General features: G+C 56.3%; 2 protein-coding genes across 3 annotated transcripts; one reads left to right on the top strand and one right to left on the bottom strand.

The window, feature by feature from the left end:
* Nucleotides 1–605: 605 nt before the first annotated feature.
* Nucleotides 606–3,341, top strand: LOC111145568 (motile sperm domain containing 3). Its single transcript, XM_022500506.1, has 6 exons — nucleotides 606–763; nucleotides 1,152–1,415; nucleotides 1,641–1,716; nucleotides 1,947–2,176; nucleotides 2,968–3,132; nucleotides 3,231–3,341. Exons 2-6 carry the CDS (start codon nucleotides 1,214–1,216, stop codon nucleotides 3,260–3,262), a joined length of 705 nt encoding a protein of 234 aa, XP_022356214.1. The 5' UTR covers nucleotides 606–763; nucleotides 1,152–1,213; the 3' UTR covers nucleotides 3,263–3,341.
* A 1,364-nt stretch (nucleotides 3,342–4,705) lies between these two features.
* LOC111146287 (transferrin receptor 2) lies at nucleotides 4,706–21,658 on the bottom strand. Of its 2 annotated transcripts, XM_022501777.1 has the most exons (18): nucleotides 20,124–21,658; nucleotides 19,629–19,878; nucleotides 19,341–19,527; nucleotides 13,756–13,896; nucleotides 13,552–13,663; nucleotides 13,323–13,445; nucleotides 12,912–13,028; nucleotides 12,641–12,780; nucleotides 12,198–12,361; nucleotides 11,257–11,376; nucleotides 10,741–10,823; nucleotides 10,602–10,665; nucleotides 10,438–10,505; nucleotides 10,274–10,350; nucleotides 10,110–10,194; nucleotides 9,794–10,021; nucleotides 9,366–9,506; nucleotides 4,706–6,178 (listed from the first exon to the last, which is right to left on the bottom strand). In XM_022501777.1, exons 1-18 carry the CDS (start codon nucleotides 20,160–20,162, stop codon nucleotides 5,894–5,896), a joined length of 2,424 nt encoding a protein of 807 aa, XP_022357485.1. In that variant the 5' UTR covers nucleotides 20,163–21,658; the 3' UTR covers nucleotides 4,706–5,893. The 2 variants fall into 2 exon arrangements, with proteins under 2 accessions (XP_022357485.1, XP_022357484.1); XM_022501776.1 differs by lacking the exon at nucleotides 20,124–21,658 and having other exon boundaries at nucleotides 19,629–20,090.
* Nucleotides 21,659–21,685: the final 27 nt, after the last annotated feature.

The raw sequence follows: 21,685 nt of genomic DNA, 5'->3' as shown, positions 1-21,685 counted from the left end.
CGCCTGAGCTCAGTCAGTTAAGCGGCCCACTCTTGATTTTGGCTCAGATCATGATCTCAGGGTCCTCGGACGGAGCCCCCGCTTCACCCGGCAACAGGCTCCCCGCTCAGCGGGGAGTCCGCTTCAGGAGTCTCTCTCCCTCTGCCCCTCCCATTCGTGCTCTCTCTCTCTCTCTCTCTCTCTCAAATAAATCTTAAACAAAAACAAAACAAAACAATGGGGTCCCTGCAGTTTCCCTGTCTCAATCTTAGCCCAACTGGAAGCAACCTCCCAACTAGGACTACGGAAAACCGCTATGATGGCTGCAGAGGCTTCTAGGAGAGCCTGGGATTAAAATAGAGAAAGAGGGCTTCCCTATGGGATGTGATTCTAGTGACTTGGAGGTCTTAGTGGGGAGGAACAAAGCCCAGTTCTCAACTCCCAACCTCCGCCGGGCCCCCTGACTTACTCCGGATAGAGCTCTTTGGCCCGAGTCGCCGGTAAAATTATACGTCACTGGGATCAAGCCAGTCACGTCTTTAGACTCACCAATCGGCGCATGCTGACGGCGGAAACGAGGCCCGCCCTAGCCAATGACAGGGGCCGTACGGCGGAAGTGCGGAAACCGGTCTCTCGGGAAGATGGCAGCCTCGGTCCGGCCAAAAGTTGATTGGCAGGTTCAGTGACCAGAAGGTAAGCCTCACAGCACGAGCGGCAGTTCGGAGGCTGAAGCACGAAGGCGCTGCGGGCCAACCTCAGGGAGGATTCGGAGGCACAAATAAAGGTTTCTGGAGAGATTGGAGAAAGGGCGGTTCCGGGAGGGGGGCGCTGCGTCAGGCGGAGTCTGGCCACAGAGCTGGGACGCCCGGAAGGGGCGGGGCCCCTGGCGGGGCGGGCGGGGCTTTTGGAGATCGGGAGCCGGGCCTGGAGACAAGGCCCGGGTTGGGAGCAGCTAGGGGCAGGGTTTATGGGGTGGGCGTGACCATGAGGTGGGGCTTGGGGCGGGGCTTAAAGGGACCCGGGACAGAGCTGGAGAGGGGAACGGTTTGGGGGGCCTGGGCCTGGTCTGCGGGACCTCATCTAGCGGGGTTCCGACGCGGCGGCGGCAGCATCAGACCAGGCCCTGCCCCCACGATCTCATTCCAATCCCTTTCTCCCCTCTCGTCCCCCAGCTCTAGACTCCAGGCCCTGTCCCCTGAGCTCTGCCCTCGTATGTCCACCGTCCACAGCCTGCATGCGCCGTGGGGCGCCCCAGGACCAGGAGCTGGTGGGCCCGGGTGCTCCTGGGCGGGGGTCCCGGGGCGCCCCTCCTCCCTCGGGACTTGTCCCTGTCCTCGTCTTTCCCCCGGACTTAGTATTCAGGGCGGACCAGCGGAGCGGACCCCGGCAGCTGCTGACGCTCTATAACCCCACGGGAGCTGCGCTTCGCTTCCGAGGTGAAGGGATGGGCGCCTCATGCCCGGGATCTGGGTCTGGCGGCAGGATATTGGGGGATGTGCGGGCTGGAGGAGTGAGACGAGTGGGGTCAGATAGCCAAGCTTGGCAGGCTGGAAGAGTCACGTCCAGCCCTGGGTTAGAAGGGAAGGGGGACTCTAATGTCCCTCCATGGGCAAGCTTGTCTCTGAAGCAATAGTCGGTCTCTGTGTGCCTTTACCCCTCAGTCCTGTGCACAGCACCGGCCAAATACACGGTGTTTGACGCAGAAGGATATGTGAAGCCTCAATCCTGCATTGACATGTGAGTGAGGAGGGTGGAGGGGACTCACGGAAGCCAGGGGTCGGTGCCTCCTTTGTCTCAGTTACCGAGCTGGTATCATAGAGCTCAGACCTGGTTCTCTGCAACCTTTTTTCCCACCTCTGTCTGCGTCCCTAAGGGAAAGGCTTCTGGGAGGTGGGGCCTGGATCCACTTGGATCACTGCCTGTTACTCACTTCCTCTCACTGGGTCTCTCTCCTATTTTGGGACCAGTGTGATTCGCCACGTGGCCCCCATTCCCAGCCACTATGATGTCCAGGACCGCTTCCGCATTGAGCTGTCTGAGGAGGGAGCTGAGGGTCGAGTGGTGGGGCGCAAGGACATCACTTCGGTTCTGAGGGCCCCAGCCTACCCCCTTGAGCTTCAGGGACAGCCTGACCCAACACCCCACCCAGGGCCTCCTTCCTGGACAGCACCACCCAAGGCCAGACACTTCCCAGAGAGTGAGTTGGGGGATGGGAATTCTCGAGTTCTTTTTTTTTTTTTTTCTAATTAAAGAATTTATTTATTTATCTGACAGAGAGCGATCACAAGTAGGCAGAGAGGCAGGCAGAGAGAGAGAGAGTGGAGGAAGCAGGCTCCCTGACAAGCAGAGAGCCCGATGCGGGATTCAATCCCAGGACCCTGAGATCATGACCTGAGCCAAAGACAGAGGCTTAACCCACTGAGCCACCCAGGCGCCCCGAGTTCTTGAGCATTACCCTAGAGATGGGCTCAGCTGGAGCTGAAGGGGTCTTCTGGCTCCGTGTTTTGCTTCTTGGTAGAAGCATTCCTAGGAGTTCGGTCGGATTTTATATCAGTTTAGGCAAAAAGCAGGCTTCGTAGTTTCCCTGGTTTCCGGCTTCTACTTAGAGGAAAAAGTTCTTCCTTAGCTCTAACCTCAGTCCTTCCTATCATTTGCTTCCTCTCCGCTCCGTTCCATAGAAAACCCATACTGAGCAACTACACCGAACCAAACTGTGGGCAGCACATGGGAGAGAGAGTCCCTTGCCTGAGGGACATGTACACAGGAGTCAATAATGAAGGCAGGGTGAAGAGAAAAAAGTGCTGAGGGCCCAGAGGGGAGAGGGTCTCTCATGTCTGTGGGGACAGAGGCTACAGGGAGGAGGGGACACTTGCAACATGTCCCCTGGAGGCCCATAAAAATACACCTCCTATCTCTAGCTTCCTCCCTGGAGGGCGCTGGGCTGGGCAGGAGGGGGGGGTGGAGCTTCTGATGACCTTTGTTTCCCAGACCGCCCCCCACAACTGGCCACCAGCTCCTTCCTCCTCTTCTTGCTGACCGGCATAGTCTCTGTGGCCTTCCTGCTGCTCCCACTCCAGGACGAGCTTGGCAGCCAGCTGCCCCAAATCCTGCACGTCTCCCTGGGACAGAAGTTGGTGGCAGCCTACATCCTGGGTGAGCACAGTAGTGGCTGGGGGCGTGGGGACCTAGGAGGGAGGCTAGCAGGGCCCCAGGGCTGCTCACCCCCTTGGTCTTCTTTCTCTCCTCTCCAGGACTCCTCACCACAGTGTTCCTCCGGACCTGAGCTCCCTGCTCACCCTCCCCCCACCTCCTGGGGCAGGGACTTGGACGTGCCCATGAGACAGCCACTGTGATGCTCATGCCTCACCTCAATTCCTACTCCCTCTTCTTCCCGCCCATCCTCCCTCCCCCAAGCACCCAGGGATTTGTATTCATTTTCCAAATTGAATAAAATAAATTTTTAAAATCAAACTGAGAAACGGAGGGAGCAGCCCCTTCCTTCCCACTTCTTTCCTGAAGTTTCTCCTTCTGGCCACAGGAAACCCAGGAAGCAGGGACAGTCAAGGAGCCCAGTGAGGATATAGAAGACCTGAGTTCTGGTCCTAGTGTCACACCAGGAAAATGTGTGACCTTGAGCAAGTCACTGAACTTCTCTGAGCTTCTCTTTCTACCTCTAAAATGAGGGAATTGGGCAAGCAGATTTTTAAGGTCCTCTTTCGCCCCCCAAATAGGGTCCCGTCCCTAAACTAATGTACTTAAACTACAAAGAAACAAATCTTGCCTGACCCCGCCCACTGGATCTCATAGTCTTGAGCCATCAGAGCCTCTTGCCAGGGCTGCCTAGATGCTTCTAATACCCAGGATCCTTTTCTGCTTTTTTTTTTTTTTTTAAGATTTTATTTATTTACTTCAGACAGAGATCACAAATAGGAGAGAGGCAGGTAGAGAGAGAGGAGGAAGCAGGCTCCCTGCTGAGCAGAGAGCCCGATGCGGGGCTCCATCCCAGGACACTGGGATCATGACTTGAGCCAAAGGCAGAGGCTTTAACCCACTGAGCCACCCAGGCGCCCCCCTTTTCTGCTTTTTGACCCTTTATGTGCCTTATTTTGTCTCTCCCTTTAAGACTTAAGCTCCAGTGGGTCAGAAACACCAATGTCCCTGCCAAGATTGGGGGCAATGGCATTGCCTGACATTACCTCAACTTAACCAGGCAAGAAAACTAAGGCACAGGAAAAGGACAGGATCCTCAAAAGGTATGTGTCCAGCCCTCAGATGCAGAGCAAGGGAGAAGGAAGGAAAGGGGGCAGCCGGTGACACTGGCAGGTTGTTGACTGGGGACAAAAATCAGCAAGATTATGTTGTTAAGACAGACTCAATTCTGTTCTCTGCTTCTGCTGCCACGTCTCCTTTATCCACCTCTGCTCCTCTTGCATCCTTTTTTTTTTTTTTAAAGATTTTATTTATTTATTTGACATACAGAGATCACAAGTAGGCAGAGAGGCAGGCAGAGAGAGGGAGGAGGAAGCAGGCTCCCTGCTGAGCAGAGAACCTGATGTAGGGCTCGAACCCAGTACTCCAAGATCATGGCCCGAGCTGAAGGGAGACCCTTAACCGACTAAGCCACCCAGGCACTGTAGGGCTTGAACTCATGACCCTGAGATCAAGACCTGGGCTGAGGTCAAGAGCCTGACATCTGACCAAGCCACCCAGACGCCCCTGTGACAAATTTTCTTATAAGGACCCTGATTAGATTGGATTAGGCCCACCCTAATGGCCTCATTCAAACCTAAGTCCCTGTCTCCAAATACAGACTCTGAGGTACTAAGGGTCAGGCTTCAACTCTGGTGAGGGGGACACATTTCAGCGCGAAACACTCCCCATCTCAAGATCCTCAATTTAATCACATCCAAAAAGTCCTTTTTGTTGTGGAAGGTAACATTCACTCACAGGTTCCAGGGATTACGACGTGAACATCTTTTTCCAGACCACTATTCTGTGTGCTACAAGAAGCAAATGGACAAGGTAAAGGGCCGAGAAACCACTTTGGGAAATTTGTTCCGGACAGTATGTCAGGGAAGGAAATAGCTGAGGAGGGTCTGACCCTCTTCCAGGCTCCCGAGAACCCAGTCTGGATCAAGGGGCTCAAGGAGGTGGGCAGGGGGAAAGGCAGAGGCTCATGGCTGGAACCAGGGTAGGACCCGTCGTGCCATACTAGGAGCAAAAGAGGACGGAGTAGCCCAAAGACCAGCCCCAGGATTTATGCAGCTGCCCTGGACGTGAGAGCCCAGCCTACAGCCTCCCAAGAGGTGGAGAGAGCATTCCTACTTCTACCTTCTCTGGCCCTTCTGCCTAACCCTTCCCTGTCTCAAGTGAGGGACGACTGGGTGGAGTGAGAGTAAGGAAGAAGCATAAAGGTGTTTATAAAGAACAGATGCCACCATCTAGTTTATTCAGGTCCAAACTCCAGCCCCTCCAGCCCCTCCCGCCACAGACCACCTGCTGGGGCTATAGGCTACAGTTCCAGTCATTCTCCCACCAAGAGGGCTGGCCCCCTCCCAGGGCCTAGGAAACCTTCCAGAGGCGTCGCTAGGTGTGGGGGACCCCCTTTCCTGAAGGGGAAGGGGCTGTGCGATGAGCACGCGGATGCTCTCAGATTAGCTGACAGTATGGCCGGCCCATTGTGGAAGGCACAGCTCACCTGCTCCTACACTGCAGGGCCTGGGGGTGGGTGTCTGCGCTGGCATCTTGGCTGGGCCCCTTGCAGAGACGGGAAGGGCTGATGAGAAATCGGTTGGCAACGACAGTTGGTACTAGGCACCTCCATCACCCAGAAATCACTCTAACGGGAGAGCAAGAGCTCCGGGCATATGCCCCAGCTTCTCGCCCCCCGCCCCGCACCCTCCCACTATGGACCTCAGAAGTTGTTATCGATGTTCCAGACGTCCCCGCTAAGTGCGTTGGCGGCTCCCTGCAGCGTCCAGGTGAGAAGGGCCAGCTGGCGTCGGAAGCGGCTCTCCTGGAAGCCCAGGCCGGGAGCCATCCTGGAGGCGGCGGCCCCTGGGTCTCCAGAGCCGCCCGAGCGCAACAACCGCACGTGTTCGAGCAGCGCGCCCAGCGTGTGGTCTCCGCGGCCCAGGAAAATGTGGCGGAACGGGGAGTCGGCCGGCGACACGTACTGGGACAGGAAGTAGAACTCCACCTGCGCCAAGAAGGGGATCAGGTCGGGGTGGGGGTTCCGCCGGCAGCGCGGGCCTGAACATCAACTCCCTACCCAGCTTGGGACCGAGTACGCGGCTGGCGAACATTGCAGCTGCTTCAAGTCCCACCTCCCTGTGGCTACCCAATCGGGGGAGGCCATTCCTTGACGTCACCAGCAGCTGGGTAGGATGCGTCCTCGGGCTGTGTTTTGGGTTCTATCCCGTTCTAAGCCTTGGGCCTCCAAGCCCGCGTCCAAGTCTCCCCAGTCTTCCCTCTTCACCCATTCACTTACCCGGCTGAAGCCTCAAAGAAGTCTATGGTCTACATTCCCCTCACCACCACGAACGTCCGTCCACAGCCCAGAGTCAAAGTTCAAAGCGACTGGCCAGCCCTAATTAAGTGCTTGTCTGTCTGTCCTCCCTGCATAACTCAAGATGCTGTTCATCTTTCCAGAGACGGCCTCTCTCCTAGCCCGATTTGCCCACCTTCTTTCCACCCTCTCTGGTTCCTTCTGCTCCCACCCATGGCCAAGCCCAAGGTTCGACCTACACCCTCTGTTCTCCTTACCTACACACCATTAGTTTTCCTCCCTGGCTGCATATCAGAATCACTTGGGGAGAGTCCTGGAGGGATCGGTTGGTTAAGCGACCACCTTGGGCCCAGGTCATGATTATGGAGTCCCAGGATGGAGTCCTGCATCAGGCTCCCTGCTCAGTGGAGAGTCTGCTTCTCTCTCTGACTGCCCCCCCCCGGCCCCCCATACTCACTCACTCTCTCTCTCTCTCTCATTCTCTCCTTCTCAAATAAATAAAACAAATCATTGAAAAAGAAAAAAAAAAAAGAATCACTTGGGAAACTTTTCAATAGCCATTGGGTGGGTGCCTCCCCAGGAAAATTGTAATCTCCAAGCTCATTAGCGCCTATCTTTTGAAGTCCTCCATCTTTCACTCCAAGGGCTCAGCCATGCCCTTGTGCAGTCAGGACCTCGTGGGATAACTGCCAAGCCTACCTGACAAATGATCCACCGGAATCCTGCCCTCCACCCTTCTGGACCTCCCCAGTGGGTAAGGGGGCACCTTACACAGCCTCACACACAGCCCTCAGTAAATGGCAGCTCTGCTATGGTTTTCCTCCTCTTCCCTCAACACGCTGTCTGTCCGTTTCCTTCCACATGTCTCACATCACTCCAGTTCCCTCACCCACAGGCGGCATCTTCTGCCACCTGCCACTCTCATCCAGACCTCGGTCTTTGCTAACTTCATTCCCTCTTCTCCATTTACACCCTGGCCAAATCCTTCCTAAAAGTCCACTCCGCTCACATCACCTCCCTGCTCAAACACCTTCCTAATTTGCTTGATGCCCGGACCCTAAAAATCCAAACTTCTCATCCTGGCATTCAAGGCTCCTCGTAGGTGAACTCTATCCCACTGTTTGGTGCACCTCTGCCCCCTGCTTCTCCACAGGCTTCTGTTCTGGCTCTGCTGGCCCACACACTGCTCCTAAGGACAGCCAGGCCTATGTCCCCACCACACCCTTACTCTGGGCCTCTCCACTCCGAAATGTCTATTCTTTGCACTGACCCAAGTTCTGTCCATTCTTCAAGGCCAACGTCACAGTCTAAAGCAGGGCTTGGCAAACCTTTTCTGCACATAGTAAATATTTTTGGTTTTGCAGACCATGTTGTTTCTGCTGCAAATGCTAAACTTGGCCACCACAGCCAGCACACAAGCAGCCACAGACAGTATGAAAATCAATGAGCATGGCTGTGTTTCCATAAAACTTTACTTGCAGAAACAGGCACCAGGCCAAGTTTGGCCCACGGGCTATTATTTACCAACCCCTGGTCTAGAGCCACAACCTTCCCTGGGTCTGGCCCAGCTCTGTGCTGCTGGTTCTGAAGTACTGATTCTTTTAGTCTCCAGCCCTGAGTCTGAATCATGCCCCTTACGCACAGATGGAGGGCATGTAGCTACTTAGGGGGTCGGGCGAGGGAAGGATCATTTTGTGTTCCTGGAGTCTGGGACAGCAGGGGCTAGAACAAGATCTGCAAATGAGAATGAACCAGGCCCAATCTCTTGTCTCACCTGCAGAATCACTGGTGTCTTAGTGGAGGGGACAAAGGAGAGGAGAGGTGGAGGGGTCAGGAAGTGGGGAGGAAGAGGAAAATGCAGAGAGAGGAGAATGAGGGGGGTCAGGAGAAAGGAGCAAGGACGAAATAGCAAGAGGGGTGGGTTTGTAAACAGAAAGAAGGAATGAGTAATGCGAAGGAAAACAGGCAAGGACTCGAGGAGGAAAAAAAAAAGGGGGGGCCAGACATGCTCCAAAACCATTGTCGGGCATACACTATGGGTCCGCTGTCTACTCTACACTCACAGAGGATGCTCCAGTTTTTAATTTTGCCCTGTAGACTTTCCCCCATGCCCACAGCCCCTACTTATCCCATTTTCCAAAATCAGTGGGTGGCCAGACTGAGTTCTTGGGATAAAGAAATGGAAGGAAGCAGGGGGGATGGAACAGGAGATGTTGTGTGGGTTGCAAAGTATTCAAAACTAAGCAGGAGGAATGGGCCAAGGACTAAAGTCTTGTATAACTTTACCTGACACCTCCCCCAGGTAGCTTCCCTGGGTTTCACCCACCTTATTACCAGAAGGAAGAGAGCTCTCCTTGCTCTGAATTTCGTAAGCATTTGCCCCTCCTGGGCCAGAAGCTTGTGCCTCTTGTACTGTGGACAATTGTGTACATGCTTTTTCCCTCCAGAGGGGTGAGGAGGCAGTGGAGGGCCGTGTGTGTGTGTGTGTGTGTGTGTGTGTGTGTGCGCGTGTGTGTGTGTGTGTGTGTGTGTGTGTGTGTGTGTGTATGATGGGGGTGTATGCCAGTTCTGCCACGTGGTCTGCCAACCATTGGCCAGGCAGCCGGTCCTCCCTGTTTTATCACTTTTTGGCTGGTCTGTGAGCGCGGAATCCAGGACTGGGAGCCAGAGGATAGGGACGGAGTAAAAGCCGAGACAGCTGACCAGAGCGCACAATGCGCTGGGCTGACCCTGAGGGGAGGAGAGGGAGGGGAGGGAAGGGAGGTAGGGGAGGTAGGGGGCACGATGGCAGCGGCGGCGGCGGCGGGGGTGGGGGGGTGTGAGGGGGGGGGGGGGGGGGTGAGGGGGGGGGGGGGGGGGGGGGTGGGGGGGGCCTCACCCGCATGATCCGCACGTTGTACATGCGCATCAGCCGCTCATCGCTCTCCTCCGAGCTGTAGATCTCCTTTCGCAGCTTCTCTGCCGCGCGGATGTAGTCCCCCCGCGCTGAGTAAACCCACTGGAGGGTCAGCCCGCGGGCCTGAGGGTGGAGATGCAGACTGGGGCCAGACGCGGGGGCCAGGACCCCGGCCTAGGTTGGGACCCCAGGGCTGGCAGGAGGAGGGGCTGTAGGGGAACGGGATGCTGGGAGAGGGAAGAAGACCTGGGTGGTTGGGAGGGTACCAGCTGGGTCCTAGGGCAGGAGTCAAGGGGCCGGGCTGCCAGAGGGGACCAGACCCTAAGGACTGTGAGGAGCCGGGGCAACGCTTTAAGGGGATATAGCGCCCCCCACCCCCAGAAGCCAGGAGCAGGGTTGGTATTTTGGACCTTCAGGTCCCCGGAGAACTCGTTGAGGCTGCTGATGTGCCTGAGGACCACGTCCCCGTAGCGGCCGAAGTCCAGAGGCAGCAGGTGATCGTGGCTGAGCCGGATGAGGAGCTGCCCCGCGAGCTGGGCCACAGCCTGGGCCACAGCGGGCAGGCGGCCTCTCAGCATCGTGTGTAGGTTCTCGTACGTATCATCCTTCGTGTGCAGGAACGGGTACGCCTGGCCATCCTGCCGGGACAGGGCACGGGCTGGCGCAGGGGCATGGGACACAGAGGCTGGGGGGCTGCTGCTCCGGGGCAGGGCCAGGAAGTCTCACCTCCATGAAGGAGAACTCGACGGCAGGGACCCCCGCAAAGGCCGTGAAGGAATAGGCACTGCTGTCCATGGGCAGCGGCCGGATCCTGGGAGTGGGCAGGTTGGAGGGCTTGTGGCTTCGGCTCCCCCCACAGCTATCCTCCCGCCCTCCTGGCCCCAACTTACACTTCGGCGTCCCAGCTGTGACTGTTGAGGGTCACCTGCTCAAAGAGGGTCTGCCCACTACGGTTAGGGGAGTCCACCTGGGGAGCAGGACACAGGGCACAGACGGGTCAGGTGCTGGCTGCCACCAGCTTCCCTTCGTCCGCGGCTCCCGGCCAGGCTCTTGCCTGCTTCAGGATGTTCTCTATGAGGCTGATCAGAAGGGGGCTGGTCTTGGCATGGAACTTGTCATCGCCTGCGGAGAGGGACAAGGGATGCCAGGCTCTAGGCTGGGCCCCGAGGCCAGCGTGCACCAGAGCGGGCCCAGCGGCTGCCCCCCGTCCCCACTCACCCAGCACTGCATTGTCCAAGCTCACGTAGACCACGGCTTTGAGGTGCAGCACGCTGAGGTAGCCCTGTGGGTGAGGGACGTGGAGTTTAACACCCCCTCCTCCCCACTGCCTGACCCCCTGCCCTGGACCCCACATTACCTCCAGCCACTCCGTGGAGCCCACACTCCCAAAGTCCCCTCCGTCCCAGCTGATGAACAGCAGACTCCTGCGGGGCTGGAAGCCTGGAAGCAGAGCGGGTCACGCTGAAGGCTCAGCAAAGACCCACTTTTGTCTTCTTCTGTCCTTCCGCACAGGGACGGAGCTAGCTTTCCTCCAGAGTCTCTGCCTAATGCTTCACTCAGACCAAGGACCATTACTACAGCTGCCCCTTGAACGTGGCTTTGAACCACTTGGGTCCACTTACATGCAGATTTTCAGCTGAGCGGAGTCAGCGCCCCTGACCCTGGTGTTGCTCAAGGGCCAACTCTATTCTCCTGTTCGCAGGAGGAAACAGGAGAGAAGCGACTCGCCCAGGGCCGTGCAGCTGGGACGTGAGGAAGCCAGGTTTGGAGCCCAGGTCTGCCTGGCCACCCTCTAGCCTGTGCCCGCCTGCCTCTCTGCCCTGTGCTGGCTCGGGCCACAGCCCCAGCTGCCCGGCCCAGGCCCTGACCTTACCATTGCTCACCATGGAGGAAAAGGTCCGAACCAGCTCCAGCAGGATGGCCGTCCCCACAGCGGACTTGGCCGCACCTGGGCCCCAAGCATCCCTCTGCGCCCCGATGACAACATAGTGATCTGTAGGAGGGGAGACTTGGGGTCCACGTCCTTACACTGGGAGAACCCAGAGACTACCTGGGAGGGTGTGTGCTCATGGTGCCTCCCCACCATTTCTCAGCCCCACCCCCCACCACTCTCCACCTCCCAGCCCCTCACATCTCTGCAGCCCCAGCCCTGTGATCCCTGCTGTCCCCAAGGAGAGTGGCCCTCTTCCCCTCGGCCCTGCCCGGATGGCCTGCTCCCTCAGCAGGTGCCTGGCCTCATGCTGGACTCCCATCACCTCCCTCGCCGGCCATGTCGTGCACAAGTCCTGACAGGTTTTCCTCCTTCACGCCTCTCTCTAATCCACCCCCGCCCCTGCTCCCGCATTCTCCTCTGAGCCACCAAACGCTCCCACCCCCCACCCTGTGTCTCTCTATCAGTGCTTGTAGGTACCACCCTCTTTGGCTCAAAAACCCACTTTGATTGCCCATTGCTCTCCACATCTAGTTAGGTTTGAAAGGTTCATCTATCTCATAGGAAGTCCCGTTCATGCTGTAAGATCACCCAACTCATGCTTGCTCCCCTCCCGTGCTAGAGAACTCACTACTGTACCAAGCTGCCCATCCTGTTTCTGGACAGATTTGACCATGAGATCTACTCTTTGCTACCCCTCTCAGTCCCACATCAGCCTCAACTCGCCAGCCTCCATCCCTGCTCAGCCCTGCCACCCCCTCCACTGAGCACCACTCTTGCCCACGCCCCCGGGGCCACCTGCCCCATCCCCATCTCTAGCCAGGGTTCATGAGTGGCAGCTCCCCAACTGCTGGCTGTGGGTGATGCCGGGCAAGCTAGCACACCTGGCTCGGAGCGGCCCTCGATGCAGCCAAAGATGTTGCTGATGGGGGTAGAGACCCTGTGGTTGTTGACCCCGAGATGCAAGCCTGGCCCAGGGCCCAGGCGATAAGGGGAGACTGGGAGGTGCCCCTGCCATTCCTGGGGGGCCACAGGGCCTTGGAGCTTCCTGGAGAGAGGTGGGACAGAAAGGGTCAGAAGTGGCACAGAAGCCCAGGCTGTAGAAGAGCCCAGAGCTCCCTCTTTGCGCTTTCCCTCCCACCTTCCGGCTCCAGCTCGACTTCTGCATTCTGCCTGCTGCCGTGCACAGTTGTGCAGGTTGTGTCCTGCTCAAACTGAGGCTGGGCCCACCCAGAAGATCGACCTTTTCCTACTTCACCCAAAAGCACTTTACAGGCTAGCTACGTCTCCCTTCCTCCACCCCTCCCGGCCCCCACAGGCCCCTCACCTCAGCAGGAGGGACGCAATGTCCGCACTGATGGGCTGGGCGGGAATGTTAGGGAGGCCGGAGGACTGGACTGGAGGGAACTGCGTTTGATTAAAGGAAGGGAAGCCAGGCGTGTAGGGGTCCCCAGTTCCCAGGTGCACCTGCGAGGAAAGGGGTGTCCACACCAAAGCTGTGAGCTGGGCTCCCAGGGGTAGCCTACCAGCCTCATCCCAGACAAGGAGGTCCAGTTCTGGGGACCCCAAGAATCCACTGCTGGCTGCCCCAGACTCACATGTCCATACACAGCCCTGTGGCTGGACAGGCTGAGCTTGTGTGGGTCCTGGGAGAAGTCTGCTGGATCGGGGTATATGAGTACTCCTCGGGCCCCAAAGTCCTGGGCACTGGCCACCTGGGGAAGGGGAGTGGCTAACGGACTCCTTCTCCCGGAGAGCACCCAGTTGTAAGGGCAGAAGAAGCAAGGAAAACGGCAGTAGCACGGTCTCCGCTCCGCTCTCATGGGACCACAGAGAGCCTGTGTTTGTTCCCCATCCCAACATTTCCTGCCAACATTTTCTTACGACCCACTTGGTTCTCCCTTTTCTCTCTCCGACAGCCTCCTAGACGCTTCCCATCCGCCGCTATCCTGTTCCCCAGCCCCGCATCCTCCCGGTTCCACGCCACTCCCCCATTCAGGGACGCTCACCTTCTGGGCGAAGCTGATCTCCCCCAAGCGCACCAGCAGGAGGCGCCCCGCCGTCTCCACGCCCCGGGCCCGCAGGTCCTGCAGGTCCTCCGGCCGCCCGTAGTGGGCGTACACCAGCTCTCCCTGGGGATGGGGAGGACGGTGAGGCGTGCTCTCCCGGTCCCTCCTCCGCCACCGGAGAAAGGGCGCGCGCTGTTCCCGACTTGGGGGCGGGACAGGGGGCGCTCACCGTGGCGTTGCCCGTGGCGCTGTAGGGACAGTAGACGTCGTGGTCCTCCAGCGGCAGGGGCTCCCCGAGCTTGTCAGCCGCATCGACCCAGTGTAGGGTATTGGGATGAGCACTGAAGAGCAGAGGTGGTGAGCGTCTCCGTGGCCCCCCGCGCGTCCCCCGCGAGCCCCCCGCGCGCCTCCCGCGCGCCCCCCGCGCACTCACGGGTCGGGAAACTGCAGCCCCACGTAGTGCGTGTCCATCCACACGTGGTCCAGCTTTTGGCTCGAGAGCGCCCCCCGGATGTCCTGAGCCAGAGCGGCCATCCCGGCCGAGCCAGCCATCCTTTTCCGAAGGCTGGTTTGCCTGAGCGGGAAGAGGTGGGATTGGGGCGCGGAAGGGGAGAGGGACTTCTGGACGCTTGGAGGAGAGGGCGGGAGGAGGGAATGATGCCAGAGACGTGGGGTCGCCCTGGGCTCTGGAAGCGAGGGGCTCCTAAGTCTCTCCCTGACCCGGGCCATCACCATCCATCTAGTCACCAGCTGGGCTATCTCTAAGGTCACCTCCTTCTGCTTAAAGCCTTAGCATCCGATACCGTACTATCCTGCCCACCATCCCTTAGGTTTCTCCTTGCCCAGGCAAACTCACCAGTCTATCTACTGCCCCCCGACACACGTGCACACACACATACACACACATGCACACTGGCCACCCATGAAAACGCTTTTCTTCTAAAGGACTAAGTGGGAAGGGGCAGCCCTCTGTCCCCCACCATCCTCCAGCTGCACCGAACAGAGACATCTGATACTATGGTTCCTGATAGGATAGCGGGTCCCTTGTCTTCTTCCATTGTCACCACCTAAGTGAGCCTGTTGTCCCCCTGTTCTTCCATCTCACTCCCGCCACAGGCTGCCCCCCCATGGCCTCCCTGCCATGGGAGTTGACCTGTGCCCGCTCCAAGGCAGACTCCTCCCTCCTCAGCATCCTCATCGGATACCCCTCTACCTGTTGCTTTGGCAGAAACCCAAGCTGTCCCTTGAGAGGCTAGGTCTCCCATGGGGCTCTTGACCTCAGGAGAGAACTCAGGTTCTTATACGACCCGGGCTTGGAGCAGAAGCAAGCTCCCCGCTCCACTGTTGGAATTTCCGACCATTTCTCCTCCGGCAAACCTCCTTTGAAGCCTTTGCCATCCAGCTCTCCCCTCTTCTGCCCTTCTTCCAGCCAATCCGTCCCTTGTCTGCTTTCATCAAGGACCTTGGCATCTGGCTTAGCATTTTCTTCTCCACACACGGTCCCCTCACTCCATGTTGCCACTTTGAAATCCCTGTGCAGGATGTGCCTTAGTCCCAGCCTCCAGCCCTCAGCTCTCAAGAGGACCCCTACACCCCAGGACTTGTGGTCACTGGGGCTTTCTCGCTACCATTCCTGCTGCCTCCTCCCATCCCAATCCAGGAGCTCAAGCATTTGTTTGAAACTGCATCTGTCAAGGGCGCCTGGGTGGCTCAGTCGGTTAAGTGTCTGCCTTTGGCTCCCGTCATGATCCCAGGGTTCTGGGGTTCTGGGATTGAGCCCCTCCTCAGGCTCCCTGCTCAGTAGGAAGTCTGCTTCTCCCTCTCCCTCTGCCCCTCCCTCTGTTCATGCTCTCCCTCTTCTCTCTTTCTCAAATAAATAAAATCTTAAAAATGAAAGAAAGAGCGAGCTAGCATATGTTAGTGTGTTTGTAAAATACGTGATGCACAGTGTGGATTCCCGTGCCTAACAATAAATTTGATGTGCACACTGCAATATGGATAGACCTTGAAAACACTGTGTTAAGTTAAAAAAAAAGTTTATCAAAATTAAAAACACACACCAGAGATAGCTACATCCAAGCAGTGTCTCTTGGAATGATTTTTTTTAAAAAGATTTTATTTATTTATTTATTTGACAGATAGCGAACACAGAGAGGCAGGCAGAGAGAGAGGGGGAAGCAGGCTCCCCGCTGAGCAGAGAGCCCGATGGGCTCAAACCCAGGACCCTGAGATCATGACCTGAGCCAAAGGCAGAGGCTTTAACCCACTGAGCCACCCAGGCGCCCCTGATTTTTTTTTTAACTTTCCTCTTTGTATTTTTCCATATGGGTTAACTTTTAAAATAATGAACATACAGGATTTTAGGCAAACATTTATGTTTCAAAAAATCTACACATGCCTATAAAACATTACATGTATGGCAAGGCCATGTGTGAATTTAAAGACACACAGCAAACATCAGATGAGGTGCTTCTAGGGGAACCTGGGTGACTTAGTGGGTTAAGCCTCTGCCTTTGGCTCAGGTCATTATCTCAGGGTCCTGGGATCGAGCCCCGCATCAGGCTCTCTGCTCAGCAGGGAACCTGCTTCCTCCTCTCTCTGCCTGCCTCTCTGCCTACTTGTGATTTCTGTCTGTCAAATAAATAAATAAAATCTTTAAAAAATAATAATAGGGGCGCCTGGGTGGCTCAGTGGGTTAAAGCCTCTGCCTTCGGCTCAGGTCATGATCTCAGGGTCCTGGGATGAGCCCTGCATCAGGCTCTCTGCTCAGCAGGAAGCCTGCTTCCTCCTCTCTCTCTGCCTGCCTCTCTGCCTACTTGTGATTTCTGTCTGTCAAATAAATAAATAAAATCTTTAAAAAAAATAATAAAAATAAAAATAATAAAATAAAATCTTTAAAAAAACCAAACCAAACAAAAAAAAAAAGTCCTTCACAGAGACACTGAACCACCGTGTCAGGAGTATCATAAACTGTTCTTGGAACTCACCTTAAAAAAAGAAAAAAACCCTCCCCCTCCCATCTGACCATGATATTCTATTGTTTTAAAGTCTTCATTTCTGGAGCACCTGGGTGGCTCAGTCCGTTAAGCGTCTGCCTCCGGCTTGGGTCATAATCCCAGGGTCCTAGGATCAAGCCCAGGGTTGGGCTCCCTGCTCAGTGGGGAGCCTGCTTCTCCCTCTCCCTCTGCCCCTCCCCACTGCTCCTGCTCTCTCTCTCTCTTGTTCTCTCACTCTCAGATAAATAAAATCTTAAAAAAAAAAAAAAGTCTTCATTTCTCTCTTTTCTCTTAGAATAAAATCCAAAGCAGTTTGTGTAGCCATTAAGGCTTTTTATGACCTGAGCTATATCCACCCTGACACCGCAGCTCCCGAGGCCACAGGTCAAAAATCCAAGGTCCATGATGGGCCCTTCAAGACTTTTCTGGGTCTGTCCCACCACTTGTCTGGATACTGGACCCCTCTGCTCTCCTTCAGACAACCACATGGACCTTCCTTCACTTCCTCCAAGAAGCCACCATTTCCCACCCCAGCCCCTTTGCACCTACTCTTCTCTGACCTGAAATGCTTTTCTACCTTCTCTTTGCCCATGAACAACTCACCCCTCAGGCTTCAGCTCATCACCTCCTCCAGAAAGCCTTCCCTGGCCCCCAATCTAAGCCGGGGCCCCCTGGTTATAGTCATTCCCCACATCCTTTACTTTTCCTTCAAAACAGTGACCGTGGTAATAAATACATTGTCATGAAAGTGATTATTTGTTCAGTACTGATTCTCCCCCACAGGCTGTAAGCTTCATAAGGACATGGCCCAGACTTTTGTTCTCTCCTCCACTAACCCCACCTACTTAGCCGAGCACCTGCCACATAGTACGGGCTCAAAGACATTTGGTGGATAAATGAATGAATGACCTCATCAGTGTCACTGAGTCTAGCCGCTCACTTCCCTTGACACACCCCCATCGGGCTTGTGGTTACTCAGAATTCCACCTCCGGAATCTTTACCCACTGGGGATTTACTGAGCACCAACTTAAATGCCAGGCCCTGTGCTAGGTGCTGGACACATGCAGATAAATAGAACACGGGAGATCCGATAAATCTTAAAAGTTCCAATATCCCACTCTCTGACTAGATCTTTCCAGGTTCCGGCTTGCATCTTGACCCTCCGCTATGCCTGCTTTTCAGCCCCACTGAGGGCTCCAGACTATCCCGTTCCTTCCTTCTCCATCCACCCTGGAATGGTGGATCACTTCACTGCTCGCCCCCCTCACCATCCCCCTCTTGCCTCCCTGCCCTCTGATGGCATCCCCGGTGCCACACCTGCCTGTGGGACCTGACAAGCCATCCGCCTGCTCAGCCTGCACCCAGAAGACCGACTCTTGCTCAAGAAATGAGGAGGCCCCGCATGTTGTTGAAGGCACAGACGCAAGGTCTTTAAGCAAGGTGGGTTCAGTGTATCCAAAGAGTAGTAATACACCTCAATCAAGTTTCACACTGATCCCATGAAGACGAGAAAAATCTATCAATACCAATTACGACAGAAACATACACTAAAAACATACAGACATAAATTGAAGCAAAAAAAATCAGATGATCGTTTCAGTACATTCTGGGAAAATATTTGAAAAAAAAAATCCAGGGGCACCTGGGTAGCTCAGTGGGTTAAAGCCTCTGCCTTCGGCTTGGGTCATGATCCCAGGACCCTGGGATCGAGCCCCATGTTGGGCTCTCAGCTCAGCAGGGAGCCTGCTTCCCTTCCTCTCTCTCTGCCTGCCTCTCTGCCTACTTGTGATCTCTGTCTGTCAAATAAATAAATAATATCTTAAAAAAAAAATCCGAACCTGTCCTTCCTTTCCTGATCATGAAGAAGAAAGAGGAGGAGGAGGACGGAGAGGAGGAAGAAGATAAAGGAGAAGAAAGCTAGGAGTAGAAGGAAACTTCTTTGATTCGTTTTTTTTAAAAAGCCGGGACTCCTGGGTGGCTCAGTTGGTTAAGCGGCTGCCTTCGGCTCAGGTCATGAACCCAGGGTCCTGGGATCGAGTCCTACATCGGGCTCCTTGCTCGGCAGGGAGCCTGCTTCTCCCTCTGCCTCTGCCTGCCTCTCTGTCTGCCTGTGCTCGCTCGCTCTCTCTCCCTCGATCTCTGTCAAATAAATAAATAAAATCTTTAAAAAAAATTTAAAAAAAAATTTCTATGCAAGTCATAAGACAGGCCTATCTCCTGTCATCATTACCTAAATTCATGTCCTCTCTAATGTGATAAAGCAATGAAAAAGAAAGGGCATAACCACTGAGAAAGAAACTATGTATCTCTCACTGTCTATAGCTTATGTGAGCTTCTACTTAGAAACCCCAGGAGAATCCACTGAAATACTATTCCTGACCCAAGACAGTGCTCCTGGTGGCCCTACCTCTTCTCTGGACCTGGCTGGGCAGCTCCTTCCCAATGGGGAAAGTGACCTCAGCAAAACAAGAGAAACCCCGTGTGGTCTGCAACTGGCTGGCATCTCTCTCCCAGTAACGTAGATGGAGGGGGATGGTTTATGCTCTCGAATGCATTTGCTTTCTCATTTTTTTTGTTTCTTGTTTTTTTTTTTTCTGATTCCTTTAAATATCCCTCCTCAGAGCTCCCCGCCCCCTTCTTCTGCCCCCGGCCCCTAGAGCTCCCCACAGTCCCAAGTCAAAATCCATGTTCCGTGATGTGGCATTCAGGACTTTTCTGGATCTGTCTTGCCTCCTATCTGGATACTGGCCCCCTCTGTTCTCACTCATTCACTCCCGAATCTCCCAAGCGTGCTGTTCAGACCCCGAGCCCTTTGCCCTCTTATCTCCAGAACACTCTCTCTCCCCTGGGCTCCAAACATACATCCTTCCCAGGACCACTGAACAGGGAGGCAGGGAGGCGAGAGGAAGGACTCAGAAGGGACCCCACATCAGGGTCCTAGGAGGAGAGGAAAGGAAGCAGAGTCCAACCAAGTGAATGAGGGTTTTCAAGGCCAGGGGAAGGGGACAGGCTGATCCCTACCTGATGGTGTCCTCCAGGCGCCCCTCCCCCAGGAACCGCAGGAACATGGCCTGGAGGTCGCTCCAGTACAATGTGCCCTGGTGGGAGTCTGGGCCCGGCTCATAGTTTACGTCCTCGCTGACCACCAACACGTCATCCCCACATGCCTGGCAGGACCCGCGGAAGGCCACGTAGCCCAGAAGGAAAGCTGGGGGATGGCAAGATGGAGACTCCCCTTGCGCCCCGCTCCGGACTCCATAAATCCCCCCAACCCAGGCCCTTCCCTGGTGGGGGCGGGAAGATTCTCACCCCCAGTGAAGATCAGTAGGGCTGTCAGGACCAGGTAGGGGGCAGCCTTTCGTCCTGTTGCTGCCCAGAGTCCAAGGTTTTGCCTCCCTGCTCTAGAGCCCAGGTCAGGGCCCCTCAGCTCCATGGGGCAGAAGTGGGCTGCTGGCTCAGCCCCCTCCTCCCCGTCTTCCTCTTCCTCCTCCAGGCGCCACTGCTGGGTGCCCTCCACACGCTTGTAGATGGTCTGAGAGGGTCGTGGGGACAACCTTTGCTGCAGGGGGTGGGGGCACGGTGGGCATGAGACTGGGGAAAGAGGCACGGGGGGGTAGGATCTGGCCATAACAGTCAGTGACTCTGGAGTGCCAAAGGAGCACAAGGCAGGGGAAAGGGTCCCCAGAGGCAAGCTGGAGGGGAGAGATGGAGGTGGGAAGGGGAGGGACCAGCCTTGGGGTTTGGGAGGGGGTGGAAGGACCTGGAGAGAAGGCCTAAAGTGTCCCCCAACCCATTTGGTCTTACCGTTCTCTGAAGTAGACCCCAAAGTCGCTCCATGCTCATGCCCCCTCCTGAGCCCTGCGGGCCGTTCCCCCCACAGTGATAAACCGTTTGTGGGAGCCCCAAGAGGGCCCCTTATCAGCCCTGGCAGGCAGCCTGAGCCCAAGCCGTTCTTCTCCCCCCGAAGGGGTGGGGGCACTGTCCTGGCCTCAGTCCAGCCTTCCAGATATGAACCCCCAGCCCAGGCTAGAGGACAAGGGGCTGTGCCGTCCCCTGCCAATCCCTCCACAGTCCCACTCCTGCCCCTTCCCTGCAAAACAATCAATTTTTTTGACCTTGGGGCAGACTTTGGCCTCCTAGTTCCGGTCAGGGGTGGGGGAGGGGGACTGATGGCTGGGGAGGGCAAAAAGATAAGGATGCTGTCTCCTGCTTCCACCCCTCCCACTGTCCTTGGGAACCCCTTCCTAAGCTCCCCACCATGAAAACCTTGCTCCCCCTCAAGTCATCCGGCTTGCAGGCCCACAAAGCAAGTGCACAGAGTGCACAGCCGGGCCTTGTAACACATTAGTTCCCAGCTCCAACACCTGCCCCCAAGCAATCCTTAACTGAATTTGTCACAATGGTGTGACCTGGGGGTTGGTCTGGCTCTGCAGATGACTGTCTCATTGGAATCAGGCTGAGAAGTGTGTCTCAAGCTATTAACTTCTGGGCAGGGAGGGGCATGGGTGGGAGCATAAGGTCAAGAGGGACCAGTGAGTGCTCGGGGTTCTTCAGGATCTGCGGGTCGAGGTCCACGAGGCATTGGTGGAAAGAGTCCTGGTCAAGGCCTGAGCACAGCTGGATGACCTTCAACAACTCATGGCCTTCTCTGGGCACCTATGTCTCTATGGTGACAGGAGGACTTGATTTCTACCTCTTTTGGGTCTGGGCACCCCAGGAACACATCACAGGCACAAACTTCTAAATTTTACCCAGAATTTCACACAGGGGTGCTCGTCCCTAAGCCCTAGCGAGGACCCCCAGAAAAGTGCTCTGGAATAGAAGGGCTCAGGGGCCCCGTGTCAGGGTCTCCCTTAGGAAACCTCAGCTCCTACACAAATTGGGAGAGAAACTCAGAGCTGCTGGGGCGCACTAGTGCCCCAGATCCCGCCCCATTCTTGCCACCAAGACCCGAAGGAAGACGCAGCGCAGCCGGGCTCACCTGAGCGCAGGTCGGCTGAGGCTTAGGCACCGCCTCCCACCTGAGGCCCCGCCCACCGCAGCCCCAGCCTCAGGCCCCGCCCAAGCCCAGCTCCGGGACTGGCCCCCGGCTCCGCCCACCCCTGCCTCAGGGTCGGGGCTCCAGCACCAGTTGCCGCCCCAACTCCGCTCCTAGCTGGGGGCCCATTCTCGCGGGCTTCTGCCGGATCCTCGCTGCGTGATCCTCCCTGGGTCGCGGTCCCTTTGAAACTTGAGGCTTCCAGGCTCCTGTGGCTCCCGGGGCTCTGCCCCGGCCCGCAGACTTTGCCCCGGCGTCCACCGCGGGATCACCAAGGGACGTAGGTGTAGCCCTCTCCTCGCCTCCCCCCAGCCCTCCTGTCCCCACT

This window comes from Enhydra lutris, unplaced genomic scaffold (genome assembly GCF_002288905.1).
Source record: "Enhydra lutris kenyoni isolate GAN:26980312 unplaced genomic scaffold, ASM228890v2 scaffoldscaffold13, whole genome shotgun sequence".
NCBI lineage: Eukaryota > Metazoa > Chordata > Mammalia > Carnivora > Mustelidae > Enhydra > Enhydra lutris.
This window is presented reverse-complemented; position numbering and strand designations above follow the sequence as displayed.